The 15,576-nt window shown below is 46.9% G+C and overlaps 1 protein-coding gene across 1 annotated transcript in view; it reads left to right on the forward strand.

Moving 5' to 3' along the window:
* ANKRD46 (ankyrin repeat domain 46) overlaps nt 1–2,040 on the forward strand; it is an 80,633-nt gene extending 78,593 nt beyond the window's left edge. Inside the window, exon 5 of the mRNA XM_040260983.1 lies at nt 1,307–2,040. Within this exon, the coding sequence (XP_040116917.1) occupies nt 1,307–1,412 (106 nt within the window). The 3' untranslated portion in view covers nt 1,413–2,040. The remainder of the gene's footprint in view (nt 1–1,306) is intronic.
* The last annotated feature ends 13,536 nt before the right edge of the window (nt 2,041–15,576 follow it).

A 15,576-nucleotide genomic window follows, 5' to 3' on the forward strand; every position in this document is an offset into this window, starting at 1 on the left:
TCCCTCTCCTGCTCTGCCCCAGCTGTCAACATCTGCAGCCTCCCACGGAGCATGGCCAGAGTCTCAACATAGCCACTAAGACCGTGCCCATCTGGGAGGGCTATGGCCGTGCAAGTGTGCATGAAAAGGGTTGCCTTTCCCTATCAGTAAACAAAGAATGCTGCCTGAAGCCCATCAAACCAGCAGCCGCCCCTGACTGTGCACTCAGAGGAGATCAGGATGAAGAGTAAGGCTCCAGGCTCCAGATAGCCAAGGTGCTGAGCAATGATTTCAGTGAGCCCAGACTCTTGCATCTTCCCATACTTGGAAAAGCGCTAAGTTCATTAACTTGAAATGTCTGGTTTTCTTTAATTAACAGTCATCTTTTGATGTTCTGACTACCTGATTTTTTTTTTTTTAATATATATAATTCCTATATCCTGGCTCCTCCCTTACCCCCTGGGAGTTCTCTGTCCAAGAGGCTGTCTTCTGGACTTAAGTCCTCAGTGTGTCTGCCAAATAAAACCTAACACCCAACTTTTAGGTTGTGGCCTTGGCACCTACTGAGGCAACCATAATCAGTTCCACACAGAAGGGGGGCTATGCCTGCCCCCCACCTCTCAGGTCCTCACCCCTCTAAGGTCCCAGGGCCTCACTCTAATCCCTCTTTTCTTGGGGTGCCCACTCCAACCCTACCTGTCCGACTCCACTGACTCGCAAGACCTGCTTTACCGTGCCAGTGACCCGAGGGGAGACGCCGACCTCAGCCAGCAGCGAGGCAGGCTCCCAGCCAGCAGAGCAGATGCCCGGCCCATCTGCTCAAGAGCTGCCCAGACCCAACACCCAAGCTGGCGCTGGAGTCAGAGGGGCGGGGAGAACTCGCTGGGACCCAGGACCCACAGGTGACATACTCTCCAAGGGCCCAGCCGCCTCCCAGGGCTCTGTCCCTAGCTTCAGGGGAATTGAAAGAGGCCTCTGACAAGCCCCCAGGCCAACGGAGTCCAGTCTCAGGGTCTGCATGTTCCCCTGTTCTCGCTTCCCTCCCCAGCCCCACTTTCTGTCCCCAGAGATGCCCCCATCCCCTCCCCACCCCACCTCCTCCATGAAGTCAGCCCTGCCTCTTTCTGCTCCTTTGATCGTGTTCTCCTAGGGGCTCTTGGGCCCCTATATCCTTATTTGAGGGTTTGGGGCTGTGTGTTTCAGTCCAGTCCAGCCGCTCAGTCGTGTCCAACTCTTTGCGACCCTGTGGACTGCAACGCGCCAGGCTTCCCTGTCCATCCCCAACTCCCAGAACTTGTTTTCACCTCCTGCTTTTTAATTCCTCCAGGCCCAAAGGTGTGTGTGACATTCCTACAGAGAGAGGTGGCAGGCACAGACTGCAGCTGACCGGATACGCATTCAATGCCAGCCTGCTACTGTGTGACCTCGGCTAGGAGCTTAACGTCTCTGTGCCTCACTGATGAGTGAGGATACTCATGCCTACCTGAGAGGCTCCCGGGAACGTTAAATGAAACTCCATTTGCAAAGAACCCAGGCCAGTGTCTGATGTGCCGCAGAGACACGGGCTTTGTGCCCATGTGACAAGTCTCCCCCTCCCCATACGCGACAGCACGCCAGGCATTCAGCAGAGGCACATGGAGGGCTCAGTGGCCAGGTGGGCTGAATCTGGGTCTGTAGTTGGCTCACGTGGGTTAGGCACTAGAGCATTAGTTCCCATTTCTCTCCGGACTTGTCTCCTATCTGCGGGTTTGAAAACTACAGGCTGACGTCTCATTTCTTCAGAGCCTGAGCCAGCAAAGACATGTCAGGTCAAGTTCATGGATAAGTGTAGAAATGGACATTGACCCCTCTCAAGGGGTGGAGAGAATCTTTCTCACAAAAATTTTCACCGTTCATCCTACCCTTTTCCTCCCTAAAAGCGTCCCTAAAGCAGGAGCAGGTTTTGAGGCAAACTTATGTCTGAAAGACAGATTTTAGAGACACTCTTTGGAGACCTTTCTGGTCCTATCTGACCTTTTGCTGTGATTGAGGACCTAATGAAAATCAGTAAGCATCTCCAGAGTGTGTGGTCATCATGATGCCTCCCTGATCCACAGGCCCCCAGCCAGCCCCAGGCGTGTTTTATACCCATATTCTCTGTCATACCCACGACAACTCCATCCTACAGGTGAGGAAACTGAGATTTGGCAAGCTCACACAGCTGGTAAGTAGCAGAACCAAGATGTCCACTCTGCTTGACCTGTCCCCGCCCATACTCCTGCCACGGGGCCACTCCCCTTGGTAATGGGATGAGCACTGGCCTGGAATCTGAGAAGCCAGCTCTGAGCCAGTGATGGATGCTCTCCCTGGAACCTCAGCTGCATCCCTTTCTACACGGGGAGAGGAGAGGCCACCCTCCCACTGCCCAGGTGAGGGTTTGGGGTGGGGGCAGGAAGAGAGCAAAGAGTGAAAATAAATTTCTTTTTAATTGGCAGCTAACCAGATTTTCTCTGGCAGCAATTTATATCTATTTCCCCTCATTCAGGCAGCTGGGAGGGAATATGAGAAAAGCATTCAGCCGTTTGAAGAGTACTATTTAACTCATGACAAAGAGCAGTTCTTTTGAATCTCTGAGAATTTTCTGTAAGTCACATGTCATTTTCACTTTCACCTATGAAACTGAAGCTCACATTCACCTTTGTAAAAAAGCTTCCCGGGGGTGGGGAGGGTGTTGTGGAGAGGCGGCCAGCAGCAGAGACTGGGTCTCAGGCCTCCCTGGAAGCACAGACCGTCCCAGCAAGTTGCCGTCTTAGGCTCAGACCTGAACTTGTTTTGGAAGAAAGACCTGAAAAAGGTCACGGTGAACCAACAGAAAATCATCAAGGTCTGTGTTCATCTCAACTCACCATGGGCTTGGGCTCACTGCAGCAGCTCCCACGGGGAGCCCACAGGGAAAAGCCAGGCTGGGAGGAAATGGAGTTCCCCGGGCGGGAGAGGAGCCCGAAGGTTGGATGAGACTCTGTCCCACACCTGCTTCCCTCGTAAGGCATCCCGTAGCTCCCTTGTAAGGGACCCTGCCAGGTAGAAACCAGACCAGCACTGGGCCAGGAGCCAGAGCAAGGGCTTACCTGGTAGGAACATCTGCTAAGCTCTTTGAACCAAATGAAAACCCTGCTATTTTAATGATCATAAATTCCTACAGCAGTTTCCCCCAGTACCCTGGCTGTCATGCTAATGGAATCATTTTTCAACTTAATAGGTACTTGCATAGGGCCAAGTGTGTGTACGTGTGTGTGTTGTGTGTGCATGTGTGTGCGCGCATGCGTCTGTGTGTGTATATTTGTACATGCCTGCATTTTTCCAGGCGTGAGGATATTTGCATAACACAGATATGGTGGCAGATACTAGATAAACAGGAAGTTTCAGACCTGGGCCATTTCCTTTCACTGTGAATCAGCAGCCTCTGTCTTCTCATACTGAAATGGTGGAAGTCACAGGGGGTGGCTAGGGAATACACAGTACAGGAGAAAGCGCAACGGTTCCCAGTCCCCTTCTTTGGTGGGGGGCTTCCCTGGATGCCCACCCCTGCTGGCTCTACTCAGGCCCCTGCTCTCCACCCACCCAGCTTCCAACAGCCCTCCGGAGGCTTGGACACCGTCCCCAAACACATCAGCCAGTGTCCAGCCACGCGGCATTCATTCCACCAGTGCTTGGAGGAGGCCGGGCTGGGGAGTTGGGGGCACCTTAGCTCCTGGTTCCCCGGGGTCCAGGTTTGTGTTCCAGAAAGATGATGCGGGGTAAGAAGCACACCCAGGACCTGCACCACAGTGCCTGGGTTCAGACCCTCGGGCTAACCAGAAAGGCCCTGAGCCACCTGCTTTGAACTCTGAGCCCAGGTTTCCCTATTCGTCTTGTGGGGCTGATAACGGCCTTCTGCGGGTTTGGAGCTGTGATGCAGTACATATGAAAAGCAGGGAATAGCAAGCATCAAAGCACAGGCTTTGGAATCAGATATCTGAATTCAAAACCCGGTTCCATTGTGTTCTGGATGTGAGACTTGGGGCCCATTACCAAACTTTTCCGAGTCTATTTGCTCATCTGTGAAATGCAGATAATAAGAGTCGTCTAAGGAAACTCTCCCACACTGTTGGTGGGAATGTAAGTTGGTGCAGCCACTGTGGAGAACGGCATGGAGATGCCTTAAAAACTAAGAACCAAACAACCATATGATCCAGCAGTCACAGTCCTGAATATGTAAAAATGAAAACACCAGCCTGAAACGTCATGTGCACCACCCAATGTTCACAACAGCACTGTTTATAATAGCCAGGACATGGAAACAGCAACACAAGCATGCATCAGCAAATGATTGGATTAAGAAGAAGTGTGTGTGTGTGTGTGTGTGTGTGTACATATATATATATATGTATATACATATGTATACACACACACAATGGAATAATACTTAGCTGAAAAGAAAAAAAGAAATGCTGCCATTTGCAGCAATGTGAATTAGCTAGAGATTATTATGTTCGGTGAAAGCAGTTAGAGAAAACAAATACTCTATGATATCACTTACAGGTGGAATCTAAAAATATATACAAATGAATATATATGGAAAGCAGAAATAGTCTCACAGGCTTAGAAAACAAACTTCTGGTTACCAAAGAGGAAAGGGAAGGGGAGAGGGACAACTTTGGGGTATGTGATTAACAGAACTACTATGCATAAAATAGACAAGAAATGAATATATACTGTATAACACAAGGAACTGTAGCCATTATCTCGTAATAACTTATAAGGGAGTATAATCTGAAAAAATACTGAATCACTGCTGTACACTTAAAACTAATATAATCCTATAAATCAACTATATTTCAATAAAAAAGTGATCCACCTGACAGTCTGTTGAGAGGGTGAAATGGCATATTACTTGGCACCCAGAACAGTGTCTAGCTCACAGGAAACTCTCAGCTCTGTGAGCCAACTTTCCTACTGCCTTCTCCCCTTCTTCCTTCCTCTGGCCTCACCCAACACAATAAGACCTGTGAGGTAGGGACCACTGCTGAGCTTCCCCAGTGAGCACCCAGCACCTGGCTGGGCACATAGTAAGGTTTAACAAGTCAGTTGAATAAATGAATGGAAGTTCTTGGTTCCTAGCGGGTGCTGAGGAAATACAGCTGTATAAAACAAATCAGTACAAAAACCATGCTCTCTCTGTTGTTGAAATCCCTAAAAGAGGGCCAGTATAGAATAAAGATTATAAGCATCATGGGCTTACACAGCAGTCAGATCTGCTGTATCTCTTAACTTCTCTCAGCCTCTCTTTCCTGATCTGTAAAATGGGTACAGTAGTAGTAATTCACCCACTACTGTGAATTACTGGGTTGTTTTAGGGTTAAATGCATAACTAGCATGTGGAGGAATGTGTCTGAGAAATCCCAGCTTAATGACCCTTCAAGAAGATGATTCCAAGACTTGACTTTTTTTCCCAAGAGGACAAGTCTTAGGCCTGGCATCCCTCCTGCCTCATTTCTCTTGGTTCTCCCTTTCCCAACAATGTCCCTCTTCCTTCTTAGGCTGAGTGGTCTTTTCTTATTGAAGAGTTGGCACTTCAGAAGCCTGGCTCCCCCCATCACTGTGGGATTGCTGCACAGACACCAAGCCATGCCCTACTGACCCCACCTTTCTGCACTGCGTGCACAGGGGTGTGGGGGGTCCAGAGGTGTGGGAGGCTTGTCTCTGTAAGGAACACAACACACTCGCCCAGGTGTATTTACTCTGGGGCTTGGACACAGTGGACATACAAGTGAAGCATGGCTTCACTCAGCATGGCTTTGCATCCAGGCTCTGCACAGACAAGCTGTCTGATCTCAGGCAAGTCTGGTACCCTTTCTCAACCTCAATTTCCTAATCTGCAAAGTAAACACCAATGCTAGTTGTTGTTCAGTCGCTCATGTCCAACTCTTTGTGACCTCATGGACTGTAGCACGCCAGGCTTCCCTGTCCTTCACTATCTCCTGGAGTTTGTTCAAACTCATGTCCATTGAGTCAATTATGTCATCCAACCATCTCATCATCTGTCGTCCCCTTCTCCTCCTTCCTTCAATCTTTCCCAGCATCAGGGTCTTTTTCCAATGAGTCGGCTCTTTGCAACAAGTGGCCAAAGTATTGGAGCTTCAGCTTCAGCATCAGTCCTTCTAATGAATATTCAGGGTTGATTTCCTTTAGGATTGACTGGTTTGATCTCCTTGCAGCCCAAGGGATTCTCAGGAGTCTTCTCCAGCACCACAGTTTGAAAGAATCAATTCTTTGGCACTCAGCCCTTCTTTATGGTTCAATTTTCACATCCGAAGATGAAAAACCATAGCTTTAACTAGACAGACCTTGTCGTTTTTTGACTATATAAACATTTGTGATACCAATGCTAGTACCCAGGGCTGATTTTGAAAACACTTAATAACCAGCTTTGGCACTAAGCTATTAGATGAATGCCAGTAAATACAGGCACAACTGCTAAATATTAACTCTGCTGATTTCTACTGCAGAGGTTGCTATGGCTCCTGGCACAGTGGAAATACCCTAAACATTAGCTATGATTTTTATGTTTAGCCCATGTCACACAGTTCCCAGAGCAGTCCCCAGGGGCAGAACACTCAGAGAAGTGATGCCCCTGGAAAGACCTGGCCTTTGTTTTCTCCCATTTTGACTAAGACCCCCTTGCCTCTCTTTGCTCACCAGAGAGTCACAGAAGTGCTGGGGATGTGAAAGGACCTTGGTCTTCTCTGCCCAATGCAAATCATAGTCTGTCCCTGTTTCCCATGGCTGGGAGCTGGTTTCCCCGTGAATGTTCTTTGCAGATCTTCCTCACAGTCGCAGAAGAGCCAGACACCTGGTGACCGAGTCACGGAGTCTGTTCGCCGTACCTGCCAAGCCAGTGAGAGGCTGACACATCAGGGTGGGCCCTCGTGCCTGGATGCCTGGATGGAAAGATCCAGTGATTTGATTGTGCACGTCTGACACACAGAAGATTGTGGACATCTTCTGTGTCTGAGGCCAGAGTCACCTTCTCTCCTGGTATCACTCCTTGGACCAGGTCTTTGAAAAGGGTCCTGGGCGTACAGAGCATGGAGGCAAGCCCTCCACGGCAGCAGAAGTTGGTCCTCAGGCACTCCCATTCTCCTTCCTGCACCCCAACAATCCAAAGCCAGAAATACCAAGGAAATGGGCCCAGCAGCCCAGAGGCTAGAGGTCATCTCTGCCCCCCAGGCAGAGTCTGCTAGAGGCCATGCCTCCTAGGGCCCAGGACAGTTGCTCACCTTGGAGGCCTGTGATTAAAGTAGTCGTCTCCCTTCCTAGACCTGGTGGCCCATTTGTGTCCGGGGTTGCGTATCTATGAAGTCCTGTGCTGTCGCCTCATAAAAGATGCTCCCATCCCACTGGAGTGAGTATGGACGCAGCCAGAGAGCGAGATGCCTGTAACCTGGGTGATGGCTGCCCATCAGAGCTAAATAATACAATGCAAACCCAATGGGATTTTCTAGTAACTTTGTCAACAAAATAACATAACGCTGTAATCATAAGGCTGCCATTTCTTATCTGTGGACTCTGCTCTGACCTCTAGCAGGTATTTATACATATTCTGTCCTTTGGGGGTATTTCTTGCCAAAACCCATGGGAAAGGAAGCATAATCACAATAATGATTATTATAATTATAATTTAATTTAGTAATAATCAGTAAGTATAAAACAAATTTTATTTTAATAAAACACATATTAAACTTTTTCAGCATGCTAGGCTTTGTGCTCATTGTCTTATAAGTCACATCTCACTTCATGATCCCCATAATGTAAGTACTATTATTGCCCCATTTCACAGATGGGTAAGGGGAGACCTGGGACTCCAGGCCAGATCCACAGCTGCCAGACCCTGTGAACTTCCTCACAGGCTCCACTCAGCCTCCCTTGTCAGCCCTGCTTCTTCTCATTCATCTTCGGCCAGGGAAGGGGAGGGCCAGGAGACTGAGGGACCCACAGTCAGCCTGCAGGCCACTGAATTGGCCAAGGACCAGAATGCAAACCCTCCTGGCAGGTCAGAATTCTGGGGCTGGCTTCCCACCACCTCCCTGCCGTCAGTGCAGACTAGTGGTAACTCCCTGCTTTGTGTACTATGTATAAGGTACTAAATCCCTTCAGTTGTGTCCGACTCAGTGCTAACGCATCGACCTGTCTGCCAGGCTCCTGTCCATGGGACTCTCCAGGCAAGAATACTGGAGTGGGTTGCCAAGCCCTCTTCCAGGGAATCTTCCCCACCCAGGGATCAAACCCACATCTCTTATGTCTTCTGAATTGGCAGGAATATCTTTTACTTCTAGTGCCACCTGGGAAATCAATTTACCCCTTCAGTTCAGTCACTCAGTTGTGTCTGACTCTTTGCAGCCCTATGGACTGCAGCACACCAGCCTTCCCTGTCCATCACCAACTCCCAGAGCTTACTCAAACTCGTGTCCATGGAGTCGGTGATGCCATCCAACCAACTCATCCTCTGTTGTCCCCTTCTCCTTCTGCCCTCAATCTTTCCCAGCATCAGGGTCTTTCCCAATGAGTCAGTTCTTCACATTAGATGGCCAAAGTATTGGAGTTTCAGCTTCAGCACCAGTCCTTCCGATGAATAGGACTGATTTCCTTTAGGATAGACTAGTTGGCTCTCCTTGCAGTCCAAGGGACTCTCAAGAGTCTTCTCCAACACCACAGTTCAAAAGCACCAATTCTTTAGCGCTCTGGAGAAGGCAGTGGCAAACCACTTCAGTATTATTGCCTTGAGAACCCCGTGAACTTACTCCCTTAGTTCAAATGAAATAATGAGGATAACTTCTGTCACCTGCACTGATAGCTCTGTTTTAGCTACTCAAACCGTTAGATTTGACACTTTGGGAGCTGAAATGAAAGGAATGAGGACCGAACAACCTTAGCAGCAAATGCAGAGCTGCCATATCCCTCCCCTCTGCCCCAGTTTCCCCTCTTATCAACACCTTGCATTCGTGTGTCACATTCCTTATCATTGATGAACCAATACTGATACATTATTGTTGACTCAAGTCCATAGTTTGCTTTTTATTTTATTTATTTATTTGACTGTGCTGGGTCTTCGTTGCAGCACACAGACCTTCCATCTTCATTGCCCCGCATGGGATCTTTAGTTGCAGCATTGGAACTCTTAGTTGCAACATGTGGAATCTAGTTTCCTGAGCAAGGGTGGAACCCAGACCCCTGCATTGCAGGTATGGAGTCTTAGCTACTGGACCACCAGGGAAATCCTACAGTCCATAGTTTACATGAGGGTTCACTCTTGATGCTGTACACTCTAAGATTTGGACAAATGTATAATGACACGTATCCACCACTACAGTTCTGTAGAGAACAGGTACACTGCCCCCACCCTGACCTGCCAAGTTCCCTGTTTCACAGGTTTATCCCTCTCTCTCCTCCAGTCCCTCACCTCTCACCTCCTATCCCAACCCCTGGCACCATTAACCTTTTTATTGTCCATAATTTCACCTTTTCTAGAATATCACATATATTAATAGTAGTTGGAATTATACAACCCATAATAAGCTTTTTTTTAAATCAGCCTCTTTAACTTAGTAATATACCTTTAAGTTTCCTCCATGTCTTTTCATGATTTAGTGGCTCACTTCTTTTATCCATGAATACTACTTTATTGTCTGGAGATAACACAATTTATCCGTTCACCTACCACAGGACATCTTGGTTGCTTCCAGGTTTGGGCAATTATGAATAAAGCTGTTATAAATATCTGTGTGCAGGTTTTTGTATGAAAGTTAAGTTTTCAAGGAGAACAGTTGCTGGGTAAGTGCATATTTAATTTTGTAAATAGTATTTTAAACTTAATTTTACCTTGCATATTGTGTGTTTTAACGAAAGTGCTTAAGCTGTGCTGGGGATTTGCGATTCTTTCAAGAAGAGCAAGAGCCTCCTCAAGTATAAAAGCCTAGTTCTCCAGCCTCCTTCCTGTCCTCACCTTTTAGCCTTTCCATCCTTCTCCACCCTCTGGGGACACAGAAAATCTGATCTCAGGCCCACCAAGCTAGGGTTCAGTGCCAACACCTGGTTCATACCTTCTCCGGGACAGGGAAGTAATTGCACAGCTTTTTTGTTACCATGCAGCACGTGGATCTTAGTTCCCTGAACTCACACCCCTCTGTGTGGAAGCTTAGAGTCATAAACACTGGACCACCAGGAAAGTCCCAACTGTTTGGCTTTTACAAGCAGTTAAAATTCTGTCGCTGCTCAGAGTACACAAAGATGTCATTTACGTCAAGCCAAATTGTTTAGAAAGTTAATAGGATTTGCAGTAAACTTTTGGAATAATTCTGAAATATAATTGAACTAGTTGTACACATATGATTAGGTTCTTCAATATTAATATATTTCATTTCTTTCTCTTCCCTGAATGCTGTTTCCTTATTGAACTGCTCCTTCATCTTCTTGATACACATATTTCTACTTTAGAAAATCACACTCATATTTTATTAGCTCAGCAGGGCAGGAGGTAGGCCTTGTTTGTCTTTGTAATGCCTGTGTAAATATTTATTGAATGAATATTTTGGAGAAAACTATCTTGTTTTTCCCTCCAGCTTGAAAATGTCTTTCCACAAGAGTCAGTCTTTACAGATCTGTACCCATGAGCATTGTTGCAATGTCATTCACATACTGATTTAACCTGTATTTAAATGTGCTCTTTTCCCCCCCAGGTCACAGTGGGAGATCATCAAGGGCATGAGTTCAACCTCAAGGGCTGTCTCTCAGGATCCAAGCCCCCAAGTCTCAGGCCTTTCTCATGAGGGTCTGGATGAGCCTGTTGCTGCTGCCAGCAGGTCCTTTACACACAGTCCCTTGGGGCCCCACGGAGGCCAGCCGTTCCTGGCTCCCCTGAGGACCTCTGTGTTCCCACTTTCCAGGGGTGCCTTGGGGGACTGATTTATAGAGGAGCCTCTGGGATAATGAGCCACTGGTACCTCAGTGACCTGCATGCTGACAGCTCTTCCTTGGGTTTTCATTCTTTCCAAACTCCTCAAAGGAAGCCTGTTGTTTTGATTTGTTTAACCTCTGGGTAAAAGTAAAGGTAAACCTCTGGTGAATCAAGGTAAATTAGAAGAGGTCAAACAGGAGATGGCAAGAGGGAACATTGACATTTTAAGAATCAGTGAACTAAAATGGACTGGAATGGGCAAGTTTAACTCAGATGACCATTATATCTACTACTGTGGGCAAGAAGCCCTTAGAAGAAATGATGTAGCCCTCAGAGTCAACCAAAGAGTCTGAAATGCAGTACTTGGGGGCAATCTCAAAACTGACAGAATGATCTCCATTCATTACCAAGGCAAATCATTCAGTATCACAGTAATCCAAGTCTATGCCTCAACCACTAATGCTGAAGAAGCTGAAGTTGAACAGTTCTATGAAGACCTACAAGACCTTCTAGAACTAACACTCAAAAAAGACGTCCTTTTCATTATAGGGGACTGGAATGCAAAAGTAGGAAGTCAAGAGATACCTGGAGTAACAGGCAAGTTTGGCCTTGGAGTACAAAATAAAGCAGGGCAAAGTCTAACAGGGATTTGCCAAGAGAATCCACTGGTCATAGCAGCACACTCTCTTCCAACAACACAAGAGAAGACTCTACACATGGACATCACAGATGGTCAACAATGAAATCAGGTTGATTATATTCTTTGCAGCTAAAGATGGAGACGTTCTATACAGCCAGCAAAAGCAAGACCAGGAGCTGACTGTGGCTCCAATCATGAATTCCTTATTGCCAAATTCAGACTCAAATTGAAGAAAGTAGGGAAAACCACTAGACCATCCAGGTATGACCTAAATCAAATCCCTTATGATTATACAGTGGAAGTGACAAATAGATTCAAGGGATTAGATCTGATACACAGAGTGCCTGAAGAATTATGGATGGAGGTTTGTGGCATTGTACAGGAAGCAAGGATCAAGACCATCCCCATGGGAAAGAAATGCAAAAAGGCAAAATGGTTGTCTGAGGAGGCCTTACAAACAGCTGAGAAAAGAAGAGAAGCTAAAGGCAAAGGAAGGAAAGATATACCCGTTTGAATGCAGATTTCCAAAGAATAGCAAGGAGAGATAAGAAAGCCTTCCTCAGAGATCAGTGCAAAGAAATAGAGGAAAACAATGAAAAGGGAAAGACTAGAGATCTCTTCAAGAAAATTAGAGATACCAAAGGAACATTTCATGCAAATATGTGCACAATAAAGGACAGAAATGGTCTGGACCTAACAGAAGCAGAAGTTATTAAGAAGAGGTGGCAAGAATACACAGAAGAACTATACAAAAAAGATCTTCATGACTCAGATAACCACGATGGTGTGATCACTCACCTAGAGCCAGACATCCTGGAATGTGAAGTCAAGTGGGCCTTAGGAAGCAACACTACAAACAACGCTAGTGGAGGTGATGGAATTCCAGTTGAGCTATTTCAGACTCTAAAAGAGGGTGCTGTGAAAGTGCTACACTCAGCAGTGGCCACAGGACTGGAAAAGGTCAGTTTTCATTCCAATCCCAAAGAAAGACAATACCAAATAATGTTCAAACTACCGCACAATTGCATTCATCTTACACGCTAGCAAAGTAATGCTCAAAATTCTCCAAGCCAGGCTTCAACAGTATGTGAACCATGAACTTCCAGATGTTCAAGCTGGATTTAGAAAAAGCAGAGGAACCAGAGATCAAATTGCCAACATCCGTTGGATCATCGATTAAGCAAGAGAGTTCCAGAAAAACATCTACATCTGATTTATTGACTACGCCAAAGCCTTTGATTGTGTGAATCACAACAAACTGTGGAAAATTCTTAAAGAGATGGGAATACCAGACCACCTGACCTGCCTCCTGAGAAATCTGTATGGAGGTCAAGAAGCAACAGTTAGAACTAGACATGGAACGATAGACTGGTTCCAAATTGGGAAATGAGTACATCTAGGCTGTATATTGTCACCCTGCTTATTTAACTTGTATGCAGAGTACATCATGAAAAATGCCAGGCTGAATGAAGCACAAGCTGGAATCAAGATTGCCAGGAAAAACATGAATAACCTCAGATATGCAGATGACACCACCCTTATGGCAGAAAGTGAAGAAGAATGAAAGAGCCTCTAGATGAAAGTGAAAGAAGAGAGTGGAAAAGCTGGCTTAAAGCTCAACATTCCGAAAACTAAGATCATGGCATCTGGTCCCATCACTTCATGGCAAATAGATAGAGAAACAAAGGTAACAGTGAGAAACTTTATTTTTGGGGCTCCTAAATCACTGCAGATGGTGACTGCAGCCATGAAACTAAAAGACACTTGCACTTTGAAAGAAAAGCTATGACCAACCTAAACAGCATATTAAAAAGCAGAGACATTACTTTGCCTAAAAAGGTCTGTCTAGTAAGAGCTATGGTTTTTCCAGTAGTCATGTATGGATATGAGAGATGGAGGGTGAAGAAAGCTAAGCACCGAAGAATTAATGCTTTTGAACTGTGGTACTGGAGAAGACTCTTGAGAGTCCCTTGGACTGCAAGGAGATCCAACCAGTCCATCCTAAAGGAAATCAGTCCTGAATACTCATTGGAAGGACTGATGCTGAAGCTGAAACTTCAATACTTTGGCCACATGATGTGAAGAACTGACTCATTGGAAAAGACCCTGATGCTGGGAAAGACTGAAGGCAGGAGGAGAAGGGGACAACAGAGGATGAGATGGTTGGATGGCATCACCAACTCGATGCACATGAGTTTGAGCAAGCTCCGAGAGTTGGTGATGAACAGGGAAGCCTGGTGTGCTGCAGTCCATGGGGCCACAAAGAGTTGGACATGACTGAGCAACTGAACTGAACTGGGTAAAGAATCTGCTGCAATGCAGGAGACCCAGTTTCAATCCCCAGGTCAGGAAGATTCCCCTGGAGAAGGGCATGGCAACCCACTCCAGTATTCTTGCCTGAAGAATCCCATGGACAGAGGAGCCTGGCAGGCCACAGTCCATGGGATGGCAAAGTGTAGGACATGGCTGAGGGACTAACCCATTCACTGGGTCCTTCCAGTGAAGAAATAGACCCTAATTTCCCAAGAGCATTTTGAGTGAATGTCACACTCAAAAGTCTCTCCTGTTCCAGGTGTGGTCCAAGAAGAGCCCTGCTCACCGAGACCCTCCTCCTCACTTGGGAGAGGGACCAGTCACCCTTCCCTGCTTTACTCAAATGTCCAGCATCTAGGGGCCCAGGTCTTGACCTTCAGCTCCAGGGTCCACTACCCCTTTCCCCAGAAGCCCTAGGAGAGAGCCCTCACAAAAAGCAATGTTTCTTTGGCCCTCCTCTTATCACCGAATTCCTGTGGTGGGCATGCTGACTGGCCCTGCCTTAGTGATGGGGGCTGAACCCCTGAGTGAGTGGACCATCAAATGCATTGTCTCAGATACATGGAAGTGTATTTCTAGATCACATAGCATGCAGCGGGATGTTCCAGGTCAACAGGGGCTCTAAGCTACATGACCTAGAAGTGACCTGGGCTTCTTCCAGCTGTGGCTCCAACATCCCCAAGACCCGGGGCCCATGAAAGGGGAACAGAAAATAAAGAATGCATGCTGCTCTCTCAGAGGCATCTCATGCTGCTATGACTGGAAGTCAGTGTTACGGGCATCCCCGCCTGCAGAAGGGGCTGGGAAATACTGCGTAGCTCTCACCCAGTGAGAAGGAGACATCGATTTTTGTGGGAAGCCCACAGTCCTTGCCAGTCCCCACTCCTCCTCCTAAGTCTACCCTCTTTCACCTTCCTGCTCTCACCCCATTTGTTACCATTAGCATGTGACATGGGGGGTTTCCCTGGTGGCTCAGTGGTAAAGAATCTGCCTGCCAATGCAGGAGACGTGGGTTTGATACTAAAGGAAGAAATGGCAACCCACTCTGGTATTCTTGCCTGGGAAATCACATTGACAGAGGAACCTTGAAGGCTATAGTCCACGGGGTTGCAAAAGAGTGGGACTTGACTTGGCAACTAAATGACAACAAGCACGTGACATATGGAAAATTGTATAACCTAGGAACCAGTACAATCAGCAGTCAGCCACCTACTGCTTCCAAGGAGCAGGCAATAGAATCTTCTCCCCAGTGATTGCTGTCTTAGTAACACACATGCCATAGCCCAGCACCGGTCTGCATTAGCATTCTTGGAGTTTTTATTTTGTTTGTTTTAAAATTTATTGTTTGTGCTGTTACTCACTATCTGCAGACCTCACTGATGTGTACCAGCTCCAGGGGAAATAAAAACCAAACCTTAGCAAACATCTTCCCTGAGCACGAATGTGTTTCAGAACATTGAGCTCAGAATCAGTTTTGGGATGTTAATCCTTGGATACATTCTCAGGATCCCATTCAGACACATTTGCCTTACTGATACTGTTCATGGAAAACCAGACTAGACTTGGGGTCACAACCCTTGACACAGGGTCCTGCAGCCTCCACCCCCACTCCAGCTGAGGCTGCTTCCTCCCACCTCCCAAGATACAGGAGAGGTCCAGTCGATTTAGGGGA

This window comes from Oryx dammah, unplaced genomic scaffold, assembly GCF_014754425.2.
Source record: "Oryx dammah isolate SB20612 unplaced genomic scaffold, SCBI_Odam_1.1 HiC_scaffold_19, whole genome shotgun sequence".
Taxonomy (NCBI): Eukaryota; Metazoa; Chordata; class Mammalia; order Artiodactyla; family Bovidae; genus Oryx; species Oryx dammah.